The 19,324-nt window shown below is 42.4% G+C and overlaps 1 protein-coding gene across 1 annotated transcript in view; it reads right to left on the bottom strand.

The window, feature by feature from the left end:
• The window catches only part of LOC147729493 (uncharacterized), a 2,015,126-nt gene that overhangs the window by 1,982,969 nt on the left and 12,833 nt on the right, over positions 1 to 19,324 (bottom strand). The window contains 1 exon segment of the mRNA XM_086954003.1: positions 15,966 to 16,184. Within this exon segment, the coding sequence (XP_086810129.1) occupies positions 15,966 to 16,184 (219 nt within the window).

Genomic DNA, 19,324 nt, shown 5'->3' with positions numbered 1-19,324 from the left:
ACCACTGACGAGGCACCACAAGCAACAGCCCCAGTAAGGCCTGTCTGGATTCCAAAGATTGGGGATCTAGTCAGAGAAAAAATAGCGGTGAAGAAGGAATTTGGGCCTTCTTACAGAAAAGCAGTACCTGTCTTGGCAGTCACCGGAACAAGATCAGTTGTACTACCGCCCCTTGCTGGTAAAAAGGAGAACAGAGTTGTATCAATCGACCTGGTAAAACCACAAGCATGTGGCCTATAATCAACAGTAGGCCCAGTGGACTCCCAAGAAACAACAGAATACCCAAACTTGCAACAATCCAAGAGGTTCAAACTGAAAGACTAATCACATTCGATCAGCATGCAGTGCACAGAGAAGGACTATGCAATAATGCCATGGAACTCGTGCCTCTTGAGACACAGATTGAAACAGTTCATCAAGTAACACCAGTCTACAATAATGTGGCATCAGAAAGTGCTACCGAAAGACAGATTGAAAGAACAATCCCAACAATTGACAGAACTGCCTCTGGTTATTTCATCGACTTCGATAACTTTTCCGAGGATGAAAGTAACCCCGAAGTGATGCCAGAAACTAAAAAGACTTTTAAAGAAAAAGCAACGGAACTCTTTCATCAACTGAAGGAAATCTACCTTATTTGCCCTTGGTTAGAGCTCTGGTTCGGTTTAGGTGTATTTTTCCTCCTGCTTTAGCTCATCATGGTACTTTGTTTAGGAAAATTCATTGAGGGAAAATACAGTACAATGGACACGGCAAGTCAGAACATCAACCTAGTCCTCAAAACACACAGATCATCCCACGTGAAGAAAAGAGAACTGTCAACAGTAAATGTCACAGCCATTCCGATACCCGGTGGGGTAGTATGGCAGAAAACTGACTATGAGATCTATGGTCCGGTCGAGATCCTGAAGTATCCTCATCAACTGAAGGTGTCCTTAAGTGACTTTGTAAAAGCTAGTACATTCTCTGATGATTGAGACTTTAACAGTATTAATGACATGATGTCTGATTTAGTAATGTCAGCTAGATTTACAGAACATGATTATTTACAAGGTTCGTCTAGTTATGAACAGTTGTTCTGTTACACACATTATGGCGATCATTATTTGCATAAATCTGCACAGCCTAGAAATGTTTTTAAGTATAATCAATGGGAACATTGTGCTACACCACCTAAAAGCAGTTCTAAAACATTCTTTGAGAAATTCAAGTACTTCTCAGGGTTTAACACCAGTGATGCAGAAACGTTTTATTACAAACTGTTAGATAAAACAGGAATGAAAACAATGCTGACAAACACTAAATTAATATATTCAGAAGCATTTTATGAAAAAATGATGACATTTGGTTTTGATTATTGCAAAAATAACATTGAAACAAAAACCATTTGGGGTACGAAAGATTGGCAGGTACAAGGCCTAGAAGCACTATTCAGAACCTGCATGATACCAGAACAAATGATGTTTTTAAATGACACAATTCACCAAACATCCTGTCTTGGCCTAGCTAAGATCAAAGACCTAAACAAACCGTCTATTCCAAAGCCAATACCTGAAAATGCAACAACAGATATTGAGATAGACGTATCTAAAATTTTACATTTTAACAGAACACATCCTGATTGGAAAAAGTGGTTAATCTGGCCTACTGACACAAACAACTGTCAAGATAGATTCCTGAACAAAACACTGGGGTTAAAAATGACCAGACAAGACCCTAGATACTCCCAGAGACAACATCCAGGGATAGTAACAACATACAGTGTAGGGAAACTCTGCCTCGAATGGCTAGGATCATCCACACTGGCTGAAATTAAGCAACACTTATCTTTACTTAAAGATGGTGCTGATTTGCGCGATTTCATTCTTGGACCACGCAAACAACGTCAAAAGCGTTTCATAGCGGCCAGCATCTATGCTGCGTACAACGAGGCTTGGAAAGTCACACAAATTGACAAGTTATGAGAAAGGAGTTCTCCCAGTTAGTTGTAGGCCAAGAGGAGGGAGATAGAAGTAAACAAAGCGTAAGCAAAACCTCTTAGAAGACCTATATTACTTTTGACAAGGAAATAAATCCAACAAATATTTTCATATACAGGGATGCTGTAGATAGGAGCCAAGACTTTTAGATATTACAAAACCATTATTTTATTTACCTTTTCTTTTGTCTTTTTTTTACAATTTACTTTTTAAAGGTTTATACAAATATACATTATATCATACAACATCACATACAAAAAGTCATAAATAATCCTAATACATTGAATAGATTACTAGCAGTGCAATTAGATCAAGTGCAGTTAAAGAAGACTTTTTGAAGAAGAATTTTGCCCCTGTTGCTAACACATTTTGATAACATGCAATCTTTCACACATACCAGTCATACAACCACATTCATAATTGTTTAAAAATGAAGAAGCATACAAACACACTAAATAGGATGAAATAATAACCCGAAGGTGCAGATGGTGATACACTTTCCACGGATGGTATATAAATGGGGATTCCACCGGTTTTAAACAATGATCTGTGTGGTAAAAGAAGGGGCAATAAGACTTCTTTTTAAACTTTGTTCACTGATCGCCTGTATTAGTTCTGTTTGTTTCACCATCTTGGCCCTGAGGAAGGTGATTGTTTCACCGAAACGTACGTAGGCCGTACATCTTAACAAGATCTGGATAATGTATCAAAGATTGATCAATACCACACAGATCATCGTTTAAAACCAGTGGAATCCCCATTTATATACCATCCGTGGAAAGTGTATCACCATCTGCACCTTTGGGTTATTATTTCATCCTATTTAGTGTGTTTGTATGCTTCTTCATTTTTAAACAATTATGAATGTGGTTGTATGACTGGTATGTGTGAAAGATTGCATGTTATCAAAATGTGTTAGCAACAGGGGCAAAATTCTTCTTCAAAAACTCTTCTTTAACTGCACTTTATCTAATTGCACTGCTAGTAATCTATTCAATGTATTAGGATTATTTATGACTTTTTGTATGTGATGTTGTATGATATAATGTATATTTGTATAAACCTTTAAAAAGTAAAATGATAAAAAAAGAGAAAAGAATAGGTAAATAAAATAATGGTTTTGTAATATCTAAAAGTCTTGGCTTTTATCTACAGCATCCCTGTATATGAAAATATGTGTTGGATTTATTTCCTTCTCAAAAGTAATATAGGTCTTCTAAATGGTTTTGCTTACGCTAAGTCACACAAATTGAAACAGCTGAAAAAATACGAGAAATTGATCGTATTAATTTGGAAAAATCACTTTCTGTAGTGGACAATGGGTTAATGACTCTGTTCTCCAGAATATATTTGTTGGACAATATTGTATCTTCTGCCTTTGACATAATAGACAGGGACTTGCTAATGTTACAGCATCGCCAGTCACAATTACGTTCTATTGTACAATTAGGCTGGACGCTGCAAAATCTTTGTTCAGGCTATGTGCCTTGGCGTTTAATCAACACAACGTCATTATTTTCCATTTTTAACCTTACTGATAAACAAATCAGCTTGGCACAGAAAGGAGCAGACTATACAATCCTGAGCATCAAAAAACTTGAGAGATTACCATTGACAATGTCAGAAAGTCCTGTCATTGAATGGATAATACACAGAATTATCACTATTCCGATAACAACTTTCCGATTTAAAAAGTGCCTTGAATACATACCTACTGGCCAGTATGAACGATTGGGTAAAGGATATGTTAAGTCAGAATGGAAATACCATACACACATTCATGCTATAGTGACAGCGACAAAAATGTATTTGTTAGTGGTGAAAACTGTAAACATTCACTAAGTGGTATACTTTTGTGTCAGGGTATTAATTTACACGGCGCCTGTGAAGGTAATTCTAACAACCTTTCATGCCACCAGCTTGTCACACCTGCAACGCAGATAGAGCCCTTATTTATGCAACTCGCGAATGGGAGTTACATTCTAAGAACGGATCACAGATGTTGTGGCCTTGTGCCAGGGAAAAGTTATCTCGTAAGCGTAACTTCCATGGTCAAATGCTGTCTGCAAGCATTGTTCCCTAGCGGGCCTGGAGACATAGAGACTCCCATCTGGCCTCCTCTGAATCTCTATTCTATACGAATTGATACTTTAAGCAAAATGAAGTCTGTGCTTTTGCAGACAACAGTGCCCATAACGTCATCAAAAGAGACGTATGATCTCCTAGTTGCAAGGACAGCTACGGAGGTTGATGACCTTTTATCAACAAATTGCCCGTGCATTTCGTAGAAATGTTGAGCCAACTCCTTAACATGTCTAGTGCCACAGGCATCCCAGGCATATTTAAGACGATTTTTACGGGACTGCTAACACCATTTCAAGCAATTCTGGGAATCGTTCCAAATTTTGTCCACTCTGTTTTTGGTGGCATACCCCTATTTTTGGGACTTGTAGCAAGGATCTTATGGCAAGCCACAGCTCAGACATGACTCCTATGGGAATGGAAGAAACAATCCTAGCAGTTCGCTACCGGGACAGAATAACTAGAGTCCTTGGATTGGCCAGGCTGAGAGATCTAAACATGGCCTGGTTCCTTTCATTCAGACCGATATGGCTAAATTGCATCTTACCTGTACTACGATGTATGCTATGCGGAGATGAGTGTGTGTTGGACATCTGTCTTTCACTTCCATCAGCAGTACCAATGGATATCGATACTTTGCTCAGTCCGATAACGGCTCACGCATTGTGTTGTCCCCAGCGGCTACCAACCCTGATGACGGCATTCGTTGAGACTCCTGTGCTACGACTAGGTGGTAACAGTGGAGCGAGTGACAAAAGCAACATCAGCCAGGTACGACCTTCTGTGAGCATTGCTGATCCCGACTTTGATGACAGCAATCATTCTCACACCTGCCAAGTTACAGCACTATCGAATTTGGTCGAACTGTCACCTGATTTTGTAGACCAATTCTTTGAGAGCCTGTCTGATATGATGTTCTCACCCGAACAGAAACAACTTTAGAGAAGCATTCCGACACACATCGTTCCCATGAAGTCTGAATTCGGCCTTCAGTTTTGAAAAACAAAAACTGCTAAAAGTGTTGGAACTCTATTTTTCCCGTTCAAGCATTAATTCTTTTGAATTGAACACTTTTTAATATTCACCCTTTTTGGCACGAAAGATTCTTTGCTTAAAGTAAAACTATTCATAGAGAACAGAAGCTTCAACTTCTATTTCTAAATACATCTAGAGACATAATAACTTATCACCAGCCTCTAGCATATTTTACTGCAATGCATTTATATGTGATGAAATTATCTCGCCCTTCTTCTGTTTCAGAGATATTTCATGTGTAATTCTTTTTGCATAATCGTTCATTGATTTCATATGCTATAATTTTTGAATGATTTCTATGCTTCAAAAACGTACAGTACCTAAATTTTCACGTATTACAAATACGCCTATTTCAAATGCATATATCTATTTTGGGGTGGGCAATGTTACACATGCATCTTATTGCTCTAGTTTTAGTAATTTGATGGACATGAATTCGTGGAGTGGGTGTTGCGTTCTAATCTAGGACCCTGATCGATACTGTGACCTTATGCCCAATTCGGCTTAAATCCATTTATTCCCTATATTGGCATAACCGTTCAAGTGCAATATTCAGAAACTCGTCTCTGGCCTCACACGAACAGAGCCACATTTCAGAATCGCTTTCTCTGCCACTTCAATAGCCTTGAAGAAAAACTCCTTAAAACTAGCGTAAGAAATTTCCTTGCGCTTTCTTTACTTATTACCACTTCTTTCACTACTGTTGTGAATACCGCTGTTTTAGCCACCCCACCTACGATGTTCTAGTGCGATTCTCACCATAATGGTACCACCAGTACCATTACACCTTAGCCGCTTATAGCCTGCACCCCCCACGCTATTAAGCCGGCTGTCATGAGTATTTATGCAATACCTTTCAGTGACTCTTTCTTTTCCTGTATGTTTTGTCCTTGTCCTTACATGTTATATGTACAGGTGTTCTTGAGAAGGGAATCCCCCTCTCACACATAGATACACTTTAGGGCGTGTAGACACATAGTCTGTATCACACACCCACTAGTTTTAATTGCACAAACCTTTTGTCTGTCCTGAAGAAAGCCAGCATATTCATAAGGCACTGGCTGAAACATGTTGACCCACCAAAGGACGTAGGAGGTCGTAACTCGCCTCTAACGTCCCTCAGCCTTATTTTTAACCGCTGACGGAGGCCCAGGCATTAAAGTTCTTTCAACCTTCGGGTACTGGGACCCCCGCCAAGCCGTTTTAATTCACATTCAAAACACCCTTCACCGCACACACAGCGACATACCTGCTCCGCTGTAACCAGGCGTCGTAGCACACCCGGGACACGTTAGATGTCACTAGGTGGGCCCGATGATGAAGCATGCCACCAACTAGGTTGGTTGGTGAGGGCTTCATGAGCACACCTACCAGGTGCCACAACCCCTTGACAAAACAAGACTGAGTCACTTAGATTTTAAACTAAAATCTTGTTAAACCCCCTCCCAAACTTAGCTAATCTACTATTGCACATTTGTCTTAAAGTCCATACATGGATTCATATATGTCGTAATTTGACGGTGATCGTGTTAGCGTTAAGCTTTGCTACACGTGTTTTCCCTTTATCTTGACTATAGTTGTCGGACGCCATTTTGTATGTATCGGTGGCCATTTCAGTTGAATGCGTTGCCTTGTGGTCAGCATGCCCTTTGTCCTTCCTCTGTACCACTGGCCACTCGAGTTTGCCCAGCAACAGGCTATTTTTAGTAATGGTCAAGCTCATACATGCGCAGTTTAGATTGACCAGTCATCACTTAGGAATGTTCCACCAAACTGACAAGTGGTGTTATAGCTCCTCCCATGAGTTGGCTGTGTTCCAAAAATGACCATATATGTACCTAAAACTCTGTAACTGTGTACCGCCTACCTTTTTATTACTGTAAAACTGTATAAAAGAAGGACTTGCACCTATGTTCGGTGTGATACTTCTTGCATTACCGAAGGGTGCTGTAGGAATGTACCACCACCCCATGGGGTCTTAATAAACTTGTCTTTTGCATTTTCTAGTTTCCGTGCCAACAGTTCTTATGGTGTAGAGGGTATTCTGCGGAGTATGTAGGCCTGGAGAACCCAATACCACAAATTGGCGACCACGAAGGGACTCATCGGCGCTCGGATGCCCGAAGGAGGGGTCGTGACGAAGGATTGAAAACTCGCCATGGGCGCGTACGCTGCCTCTGAGTGACCCGTGTCTTGGCACCCACGGTGTTTTCTTCCTTTCCTTCTGATCTGACCTTCCAGGTGGCGCCGGTCGTCGACTGAGATCCTGCTCGTTCGAGTTGTCATACAGTGCCGATTTGGCTGATTTGATCACAGACCTTGGCAGTTGGAACCTGGATATCTGAGATTTTGGTAAGCTTGTGATTGGTAAGGTAGTCTGCGGACGCTTACTGTGGTTCTATGACTATGTTTTGAGTTAGCTAACATTTGATCCTATGATTTGAACTATATGTGCAGTACACTTCACAGAGGCAGGCATGTAGAGATATTTCTCTAAAAATGTTTCTGTTTGAACGGCACATTTGTGTGAAGTATTGTAAGTGCCATTTTTGTGGTATCACGTTTTCGTGATACTTTTTGAACATGCCTGTTTTAAGCACACTTCGAGGAATGTGCTGTCTTGGAAATGGTACCACTTATCGATTAAATAAATCCCAGCCGGCTCCCCCAGAGGGGACTCCCAATCGAGAGATGTACATAAAATTTGGCCTTCCCCCTATATTGTACAGTAAATTATGGAATAAATACACCAAATCTGATCCCGAGTTGCAATGGCCACTACATGGGTCGTTTGATTTACGAAAGGTTCAGTTTGTGGAGCAATGTTTGTTTCAGCGCAGCACAAGATATGTTTGATTGTGTACGAATGAGGGAGAAAGCAGTGCATGAACGAATGAAACGTGAAATAGCCTTGGCGGAAAAAGAGCAGCGTAAGGCTGCTCGGGATAAGGCTTTACAGCTGGAGGAGAAGGAGTTGCAGGAAAAGAAAGAGAGGGAGGCACGGGAACGTAATTTGCAAACGAGCGGTCAATTTCCTATTCGGCGTCCGCTTTATCCTATCCTTACTAATGAAGTTGATGATTTTTCATTACTATATCCGTGCCCGCCTCCGTACGTTTCGCCTACGGCCCCGGACTCGGACAATGAGGAGTACGGGAGTAAGAGTATGAGGTTAACTGCTGGTAAAGCTGCGGAGTTGCGCAGTTTTGCTCGCAAACTTAATTTGAATAAAATAACTATGTCAGAGATTAAAACTGAAAGGAATAAGTGGTCAGAGCGAGAACAGTTGTATTTTTTAAGTGCTCTCGGAGATGAAGTTGTAGAACGATTTAGGAAATATTCGACTGATCTAGAGCCTAAGGATATATCAGTTCATCGTGAGAATATGCGTAAAGGTTTATTTGTTATTGCAGATGCGGCTGAGTTTTTCCAGCGGTTGGTCCAGCTACGGGATGAGGCGTCCAGATTGCGGGAAGCACAAAAAGCATCAGACGTGCCTGCGCCGGGGTCGACGGAGCAATCCAAAGAGTGTTCTATCTTTGTAGCAGATAAGAGTTCTAAAGTTCATGTTATGCCTATTCGTGAAGCCGCACCTTTGTATGTTCCCCCCAAAGGGCAAGGTGCCAGTGATGATAAATCGTCCGGGGATGCAAAAGGGTATTTTATATATAATTGGGTGTATACGCCTTGGAACAGGGCAGATGTCATGGCATTGAAAAATGCAACCCGCACTTCATGTGTTTATTGAAAAATGCTTTACCTGATCCCCGCAAAAATCCGGCAGCTTTCTATGAAGGAGTGGAGGGGGCTATTTCTTCATGTGTTATGACACTAGTTGATATCGATCTTTTCTTTGGGTTTATACTGCCCCCTGATATGTGGAGAGCGATTCATAAGTTTGATGACCAAGCGATTTTAGGAGCAGATTGGAAAGCTATAGCTCAAGCTGATTTAGACAGGGAGCCTGCATGTAAGCCTTGCCAGTTAATTCTAGACCTCCCAACAGCTATTTTGAATAAATTAAAAACGCTTGTTCCCCCTAAAAAGATTGATTGGACTATGTTAGCCTCTTGCAAACAGAAGCAGGACGAGTCGGTATCTGACTTCTTTTCACATTTCGAAGAAGCGTTTCACGATTACAGTGGGCAATTATTAACGGATGATACGGGTAGGCATTTGTTCGTTGATAAGTATGTGGCTAATCTCCTACCGGAAATTGCAAAACGATTGAAAACTAGTGAAAGTTCCTGGACCACGGCGACCCCTGCGTCCTTGTTAACTATGGCTCAGTATTATGAGCGGCAGGAATTAGAGGCTAAAGAAAGTATCGATAAGAAGGCGAAAGAGTTAAAGACGAAGGTGATGTTGGCTCAGGTTCGTGCTACGCAGCCAAGAGGGAACGATAGAGGCAGGCGAGGAGGGTATGGTACGTCTTATGGTCGTACTGACATTGCTGAGGATCAATGTGCATACTGCAAAGAGTTTGGGCATTGGGCTGAAGATTGTCCGGTGCTTCGTGAGCAACGTAATCAGCGTGGTCGAGGAGGTGGAAATACACGGAATAGTTATTCGGGGGCGAGAGGTGGAGCAAGTGACCGTGGTAGGTTTGAGGCGAGGGGTCGTGGTCAGGATGATTGTAATACTTTTGATCGACGGAATCAGTACCAGATATCGGAGGGTGAGAATGTGGAGTCACAGGATTATGTGCACGCATAGGATTGCATAGGATGGGGTGTGGAATCGGTTGAAGTGCCAGTAGATCAAAGAGGTCCATATGTATCAGCGGGCGTTTTGGGTTCTACTGATCAGTTTTTGGTTGATACAGGAGCTACTCGCAGTGCTCTGTATAAAAACTTGGTTCCTGTCTGGCGAAACGATTACATGCATAGGGTTCGATGGAACACCCTCTCCAAGCCCACTGTCACAACCTCTTACATTTTGCATTGACAGATTCTTTGGCCTGTGCCCATTCTTATTGTCGCCACATACCCCAGACAATATTATGGGCATAGATTTGCTTAAATATTTTCGAGCAACAATACGCTGCGCTCCTGAAGGAGTGCGGGTTATTTTGAACGACAATTATCCGGATGTAGGAAGACTATGTACTATGCAAGAAATTGAAGCATTACCCTCTCTCCCACACATGCTATGCGCTACATCAGACACGGATGTGGGACAGATGCTCATTCCACCTATTCGAATAACTGTTAAGGAGGGAGTGTCTTTGCCACGTGTACCCCAGTATAAGATATCTAGGGAAGGTGAAATTGCCCTGACGAACATTGTTCAGGATTTGATTATTGCAGGAGAAGTGGAGGAAGTTCCCTACAATGTTTGTAACAACCCGATTCTTCCGATTCTAAAGAAAGACACTGATGACAAAGGCTATCGATTTATTATTGATTTGAGAGAAATAAACAAAATTGTAGTGCCCCAGTACCCGGTGGTGTCTGATACCTTACTTACTTTGGTCCCCCCCACTGCTACCACGTTTTCTGTAATTGAGCTTAAAAATGCCTTCTTTTCCATTCCCATCCATCCTGATAGCAGATATTTATTTGGCTTCACGTTAAATAATAAATTGTATAGATTTTGTCGAGTTCCTCAAGGCTATACAGAAAGTCCTAGCATTTATAGCCAGGCTTTAAAAAGACCGCTTGATTCTTTTGATTTGCAGTCTGGAGTAGCTCTTATCCAGTACGTGGATGATCTTTTACTGGCTGCAGACACATATGCGCAGTGTGAGGAGAGTACTCTTGCTTTGCTCTCCTTTCTTGCTCAGAACAATCACAAAGTTTCTAGGAAAAAATTACAATCTTGTAGACCAAAGGTGACCTACTTCGGTCATCTTTTGTCTAAGGAGGGACGTGCATTAACATCTGATCGAATTCAAGCAATATTAGATACACCAGTCCCCCGCACTCAGAGAGATGTGCATGCCTTTATAGGTTTGACGTCCTTTTGTAGACAGTGGATAATGGGGTTTTCACACATCATAAAACCTTTGTTAGCGTTATTGTCCAAAACTGCACCAATGCCTCTTGAATGGACAGATGAATGTCAGACTGCTTTTGAACAATTGAGACAAGCCCTTTGTTCTGCACCAGTGTTAGGTACACCAGATTACACAAAGATTTTCACGTTGTACGTACACGAGAAAGATGGGTGTGCATTGTCGGTGTTAGTGCAGACACACGGGGATAAGCAGAGGCCCTGTGCATACTTTTCGGCAATACTTGATCCTGTGGCACGAGGATTACCTGGGTGTTTCCGAGCAGTTGCAGCAACAGCAGTGGCTATACTGCAGAGTGAGGGAATAGTTTTGTCACACAAATTGTTGGTGTTAGTTCCCCATGCGGTAGATGCTCTGTTAAATCAAACGAAGACCCAGTATCTCACGAGTGCACGTTTAACAGGATATAAGCTCACACTGTTGGCGCCACATATCACACTAAAGAGATGTGCTACCCTGAACCCTGCCACTTTATTGCCGTATCCGGTTGCTGAGGGCCAGGAGGAAGAACACCATGACTGTGTTTTCCTGACCAAAGAACAAACAAAGGGTTGTGTCGACTTACAGGATACGCCACTTCCAGATGTGTATGGGGAACTGTGGGTTGATGGATCGTGTTTAAGGCTGCCAGATGGCACAACTTCTGCAGCATATGCAATCACGACACTTAAGACAGTGGTAGAAACAGCACGAATACCACAGAAATTGGCCCAAGCAGTGGAGCTAATAGCCTTGACAAGAGCCTGCGAATTGAGTGCTGGCCTATGTGTGAACATCTACACAGACAGCAGGTACGCCTTCGGAGTAGCACATGATTTTGGCCTACTCTGGAGAGAGCGTGGGTTTTTGACTTCGCATGGAGTACACATTATGCACGGAGAACTAGTGCGTGATCTTTTGAATGCGTTACTTTGTCCAAAGAAAGTGGCGATAATCAAATGCAGTGCACATAAAAAGGTCACTGACAAAGTGGGCCAAGGTAACGCTTTTGCAGACAGTATAGCAAGACAAACGGCTATGTTACGAAATGACTCACCAATGTATGTGGTGAAATCACAGGCTGAGCGATGGCATGATGCTAGAGAGGAGATACTAGACATTCAGAAATCAGCGTCTGAAGCAGAACTCGCAACCTGGGCAGCAGAGGGAGTGCTGGATGATGAGGGTTGTTGGCGAAGTAAAGATATGGAAAGATGGAAATTGCCTGCAGCTTACTTGCAAGCGATGGTCCAAATGACACATGGATTGGCACATGTTGGAGCTCTTGCAATTACTCGATTACTAACACGAGTTTGGGAGCATCCTGAGATTGCCAATACGGCCAAGAGAGTAGTGCAGACCTGTCTGATATGTTTACAGCACAATCCTGCAAAAGGGACGCATACTCCGAAAGGAGGGTTTGTTCCACCTACTGCACCGTTTGAAGTACTGCAAATGGATTACATCCAGCTTGAGCGTTGTAATAACCTTAAGTATGTCTTAGTGGTGGTGTGTGCTTTCAGTAAATGGATTGTGGCCTTCCCCATGAAGGATAATACAGCGTTGACAACAGCTAAGGTTTTGCTCAAAGAGTACTTCCCTCGATACGGCGTTTGTAAATTTTTGTGGAGCGACAATGGTCCTCATTTTGTTGGGAAAATTGTGGAATATGTGATGAAGGGATTGGGAATTCAGCAGAAATGTCATGCTGTGTTCCATCCTCAGTCAGCAGGTCTTGTTGAACGGTATAATGCTACTCTGAAATTGAAGCTAGCAAAGAATGTGGCATCCACGTCTTTGAAATGGCCCGATGCTCTGCCTCTGGCGTTGCTATCTATCAGATCAGTGCCCCATTCCCGAACTGGCCTCACACCTTATGAAGTGGTGTTTGGAAGGCCTATGAATATATGGAGAGTTCCTAAGCCTCGGTTGTTACATGATGTGCCTTGTATAATGATGAACGATTATTTGGCACGATTAACAAATGATTTACTTTCCATTCATCAACAGGTTCGAGAAGCGCTCCCCGACAATTCCATTGGAGAGGCTCATAATCTTCGTCCTGGGGATCATGTTATGATCCGCTCTTTCGAGAGGACAAGCAGCTTGGAACCGAGGTGGCGTGGCCCGAGCAGGTATTGCTCGCAACTCGAACGGCTGTGCGAGTTACCAACAGGAAGAGGTGGGTGCACTCTACTCACTGCCGCCGTGTTTCTCCGGATCTGGTGAGCCCAACTGTGCTGTCTGATTATTGAGACATCTTGGACGAGGAGAAGAGACCAGCTGTAACGTCTGCCGGATCGGAGGGAGCCTTCCCGGACCACACTGTTTCTGGAAGAGAGAGATACAACTTACGATAAGAAGTTTTTTTTTTGCGAGACTGGTTGAGTTACCGCTCTGGGGTTTGTGAAACGGAAGCCGGGAATATCAAGGGGGGGGGGATCTGTTCTGCCAAGTGTAGCGACACCCGTCTTGAATCTCGGAGAAGAAACCAACGGCTACCTCGGAGCTCAGCACTCATATTTTTATTTTTTAGTTGTGTTTTTGAGACATTTTGAACTTTGAACAATGGCATCTACTGCAGTACGAGACAAGAGAATTCTTGGCGCAGTACTATTTGTTCTGACAATTGTTGTGATAGCTGTGATAGCTTGGGTAGTAGAACTTGTTGTGCCGGTACGAGAACATTTGTTGCCAACTACCCCGATTCCATCTGAACATTTCCATTTTACTCTGCCTTATCATGAAGAGCGGCACCGACAAACTTACTTGAACAACAGTTTTATTCAGATTCTGCATCACACCCATAATATGACTAACACTTCGAACTGCTGGGTATGTGGGATGTTGCCTGGGCATCAAAAGAAAGGGGGTACACCACTAATCCCACTCCCGTTTTCTCATAATGGCTCTTGCAATGCCTGGTACACACTCCTATTCACTTTGCGCTGGCCAACGCAAGAGGGGCTGCTTTTTCGACTCAACAAAATATGCTACAATGATCGAGATGGTTATCCGCAGGCTGAAGGAACTAAGTTTGAATGGGAGGAGTACCGCCCTGACAATGTGTCAGCACCACGAGTTTATAATAACCAAAGACTTGTAAATATGTCCAGTTCGCATGTAATTACTGTTATCGATACCAAAGCTGATCTCTGTGTTCGTAATAAAGGTACAATCCCAGTTGGCAGAAGTGAATGTAACACCACTCTTACCTTCGAATACTCCAAATGGCATTTCATTTGTTGCCTCCCGAAACACGTACTTTATATGTGGAAACAAAGGCTATCATCATCTCCCTATAGGATGGTTAGGAACATGTTATATATCTTTTGTATTACCCCCTGTGTTTATTGCCCCACCTATGTATCATAACAATTACATCCTTTATCATGACTTTATATTGAATAGGGCAAAGAGGGCGTTAGTCCTTGAAGACATAGACCAAACTGACACTGCATTGCAACAATATGTTGATTTTAATTTGGGTCTCTTTTCATTTGTTGGGGCTGCTCTGAATAGTCGAAAAATAAGACGGTTAACTCGTGTTGTAGAAGCTGTTGCTAATGACACCGCGTTTGCCTTAGGAAACTTAACGGAGGAACTTCAGATTACCAGAATTGTAACGCTTCAGAACAGGATGGTATTAGATGTAGTATTAGCTGATCGTGGAGGAGCATGCCGCATTATCGGAAGTAGTTGTTGTGTATACGTACCAGATAATTCACCTTCTGTGTACGATGCAATATCCAAATTACATAAAATTGCTGCTTGCTGAGATACATCCTGATAATGGTACATGGACATTTTCGGGGTGGTTTTAGTCAATACTTAGTACCTGGGGTTGGAAGTTGCTGACGATTCTATGTGTAATAATTGGGATATTATTCTTTTTATGCCTTTGTATCCAGTGTGGCCCTGTATTATGCTCCATGTGCCTTTCTGCTTGTATTCCATCCAAACGAGCCTTCGCTAAACATGAACAAATGATTCATAAAGAAGTAGAACAAATCATGTCTATTGATATTGAAGATGAGTACCCCGATTATGTCCACTATGAGGTAGCTTCAGCTAAACGCTAAAAGGGTCGTCTGTCGTAATTTGACGGTGATCGGGTTAGCGTTAAGCTTTGCTACAAGTGTTTTCCCTTTATCTTGACTATAGTTGTCGGACACCATTTTGTATGTATCGGCGGCCATTTCAGTTGAATGCGTTGCCTCGTGGTCAGCATGCCCTTTGTCCTTCCTCTGTACCACTGGCCACTCGAGTTTGCCCAGCAACAGGCTATTTTTAGTAATGGTCAAGCTCACACATGCGCAGTTTAGATTGACCAGTCATCACTTAGGAATGTTCCGCCAAACTGACCAGTGGTGTTATAGCTCCTCCCATGAGTTGGCTGTGTTCCAAAAATGACCATATATGTACCTAAAACTCTGTAACTGTGTACCGCCTACGTTTTTATTACTGTAAAACTGTATAAAAGAAGGACTTGCACCGATGTTCGGTGTGATACTTCTTGCATTACCGAAGGGTGCTGTAGGAATGTACCACCACCCCATGGGGTCTTAATAAACTTGTGTTTTGCATTTTCTAGTTTCCGTGCCAACAGTTCTTATGGTGTAGAGGGTATTCTGCGGAGTATGTGGGCCTGGAGAACCCAATACCACATATATGAACCATAACTTTATTAATAAATCAACTCTATTTTCATAAAAAGGTGTATTGAACTTGTGTGATGCATTGTTGGCTCTGATACGTAGAATTGTGTCACCACACCTTCTATCATTAGGATCTCCCTTTCGGGACCTATAAATTAACTCTGGCAGGGTATATTTGTTCTATTTAGCAGCAACCTCAACATGCATCATTATTACCTATCTTCACTCTAAGTTCCACACCAACTTCTGTGTTCCGCACACCGCAATCCTTCTGTATATCCAAACTGCATTTTGCTGCCAGGGTGATTACGTCACTAAGCTGCACCCTTTCCACTTTCCAGAGAGCCAGCAGTGCATCTCCTGCAGATTAGGGTAAAAACAAGACATCAGAAAAGCAGGAGCAGATCTGGGGTGGCCAACACAGACTTGGGCTTTCTTGGAGAGAGAGGAAAAGGGATAGGCCAGGTAGACAGGAGGATTTTAAAGGATATGGGAACATAGGCAGGTCAATGAAATGGGCGATGAGCATGGGTCGGGGAACAGAGGTATTACTAGGAGAGATGTTGCTCAGGGAGAGTGGAACAGATTTAAATTAAAGAGATGGGAGCTGATTGGATATAAAGGTGCAGGTCAAGGAGTCAGTTGAGTCACAAACAAGAAAATAAATACAGTGAGAGCAAGCAAGCTCACGAAGTGGGCAACAGATGATAGTCAGAACATTTTAGGGCCAATTTAGTACTTATTGCTATATAAACATAAATTCCACTATAGACAAACGTTATTGTGTGTTACCTTCCCTTTTGAACCCACAAAATACCAGGCATGTCTATTTCTATTACAATCCCTACTGAAACACAAGCTCTGTTTCTGTGTACTCCATTTATACACATTTTTATTGCAATGAAGATATTAAAATAGGCGCACTGATTTGAGCCGTCAGTATGAAGTCATTTAGATGCATAATCAATAAAATACTGATATTGTTTAATAATGAATTGAAGGAAATTGGCTTCTTTAACTCTTGAAATTGCTGCCTTTACTCTAGTCAATGGGATATGCTCTTATCATGCAGTAGCCTGTGTGTTCTCTTGTACAATGATAGAACACACAAGTCTATCTATCTTGAGACTGACTGTTTAAAGGCAGGCTGTGCCTGTATTATAGGTCCTTGGTTAATAAAAAAAAACTGAGTGGATGATCTTAAATCCTTAGCTTACTTCAAAGTACATCAAAGCTCTTTTAAAATCTGACGCATGTTAAGTTATTTTATGTTATATGGTATTTGTAAAGTCTGCATCTTCCAAGACATGTGAAGATTTTCGACTGGATTAGCAAAAACAATTTTATAGAAACAGACTGATTAAATGTCAAGATTTGATATTACTATAGGGAGAAACACATTGCTATTAAGGAACAGTACACAACTCAAGCAGATGTAGCCACTTTCAGCGCCACCTTCAAAGACGTGCTATAGGGAGGCCTTATGTAAGGTTTAAACCACAGCTAATCCTATATTTTCCTAACAGTGAGTAGATGAACTTCCTACTAGATGAAATATTTTCCTTAGGCTTTCTAGAAAAACCTTAAGTACTGATGTAAATGATGATATCTGTGTCGAGTAACTCCCATATGCAGTAGAATAAACCAAGTGGGCTTTAGTGGAAGGAAAATGAACACCTGGCTTTGCTAGAAATAAAACTTCAGTGACCAAATCAACAGATCGCTTGATTCACTACAAGCAGAACCTCTTGCATATTCTGAGGTTCCGTGACGATTTGAACCCGTGTTTTCAATATTGTCGGAAATACATAATATTGGTATCAGCGAACCGCAAATGATCCATTTAGCATATCCTGGTGTTTTCGCTATGCTACGAGCAAGAGTACTCCTGTTACAAACACATTTCTGATCTACCCATGGCATCCATCTTAGATCATGGCAGCCATTTTGTGTTTCTTGCCCTCACATATGCAATAACCTCTGATCACTTCATTTCGATTAAGGACACGTAGGCTTAGCCGGCAATTCACCTCTTTAGTGACACGTACACCTTGGAACAGAACACGCTGTAGCTGCATGACTCGACAAAGGCTGCCTCCTCTGCCCGAGGCCAGTCCTACTGAACTGGTTCTCATGTCCATTGTCTTGATCATGATTAGGCGGCCGAAGCCGGTAGCCTTGCCCATTTACAACCCACAAACATCCCTTATCCCACTTTCCTATCTTCCACACCTGGCTCCGTTCCTTTCTTTCTGAATCTTTATTAGGGGGAGGTAACGAAATTTACGATGAGGCGGTCCGGCTCTTGAATGCAATATTGACAAGGGATTGTGATGAACTAGTGGGAACCCCTCTTCGTAATGTTTGGCCTCAGATATTATCGACGGTTCCTGTGTAACGCCAAATATTTGTTGTTTAGGACACAAAGGTTTGGGAATGTACTAACATGTGAAGTATTTGCCTGGAGCACAATTTTTAGTATATAAGGAGCAACCCTCTATGTACAAATCGAACAGGCTCCTAGACACTGCCCATGCGTGGTTTCTGTGACTTCTGTGTCCCTGCAGTAATAAACCTTTGGTCTTTGACGCCACCATCGAGAAGCCCGTGTTTCTGTTTATTTGTGCACCAAGGCAGGTGGAACTCCGGGGTCTTCGGGTGTTGTTCCCTGACACCTCTGGACGGAACCAAAAAGTCCAGAACTCCAATTGGCGCCCAACGTAGGGCGACGTCATTCGGTACCGGTCCAAAAGCCTGAAGAGTTCGAGAAGCTTCGTGTGAAGATTCCTGAGGGAGGCGCCCCACTTCATCGATCCCGGCATATCGCAAAAGTGGCCCGAAGTTCTCTTCCACGAGGGTTCCCGTTCAGGACGGCTGCAGTGGGCCGTTGCCTTGACCGTCGCCCTGTCTTGGACCCGAGGTGCAGTCCTTAGTACGGCGAAACGTGACGGGTTTCTCCTTGGTGACGTCTTCAGTGCCTCAGTTAAGTATTTAGTGGTTGCTAGCTGGTTATTTCGTGAGGGTTGTTAAAATCCTTTTTGGTTCTTAGTTTGGTTTGGTTTCGTAAGATTATCACTGGTTGTTCTGGTTACGATAATCTATTTGGTTTAGTTTGAGTATCGATACATCAGTTCGCTTTTGGTAGGCCTAAGTTCTTGGTTCAGGTGCACATATCTGTTTCGTGTTTTGTTTGTTCTGTGTTCCGGATTGCAAAATGGTAAGTCGGAGAAATTGTATGTTGTCTTGTTTTGGTTGCAACAGTGATTCACGATTGGAGGACTCATGTCTGGTTCCTCCGATTGGGACTCCCTTATATGACTTGTACTGTAAACATGGTGTGGGTCCGCTATACGAAAAAGGATGGTGTCCTTAGTTGGCCACTGCATGGTAGTTTTGAACCCGAAATCCTTGATAATTTAGAAGCGAAATTGTTTAGGAAGAAAGCCCGGCCGGCAATGTTTGATTCTTTCCGTTACTGGCGAAAAGAATCTAAACAGAGAGAGATTAAAAGGTTAAAGAAAGAACAGAAAGAGCAAGAAGAATTGACTCTAGAGCAAGCGGCTAAACAGCTGCAA

Source organism: Lissotriton vulgaris, chromosome 2_1 (assembly GCF_964263255.1).
Source record: "Lissotriton vulgaris chromosome 2_1, aLisVul1.2, whole genome shotgun sequence".
Taxonomy (NCBI): domain Eukaryota; kingdom Metazoa; phylum Chordata; class Amphibia; order Caudata; family Salamandridae; genus Lissotriton; species Lissotriton vulgaris.
This window is presented reverse-complemented; position numbering and strand designations above follow the sequence as displayed.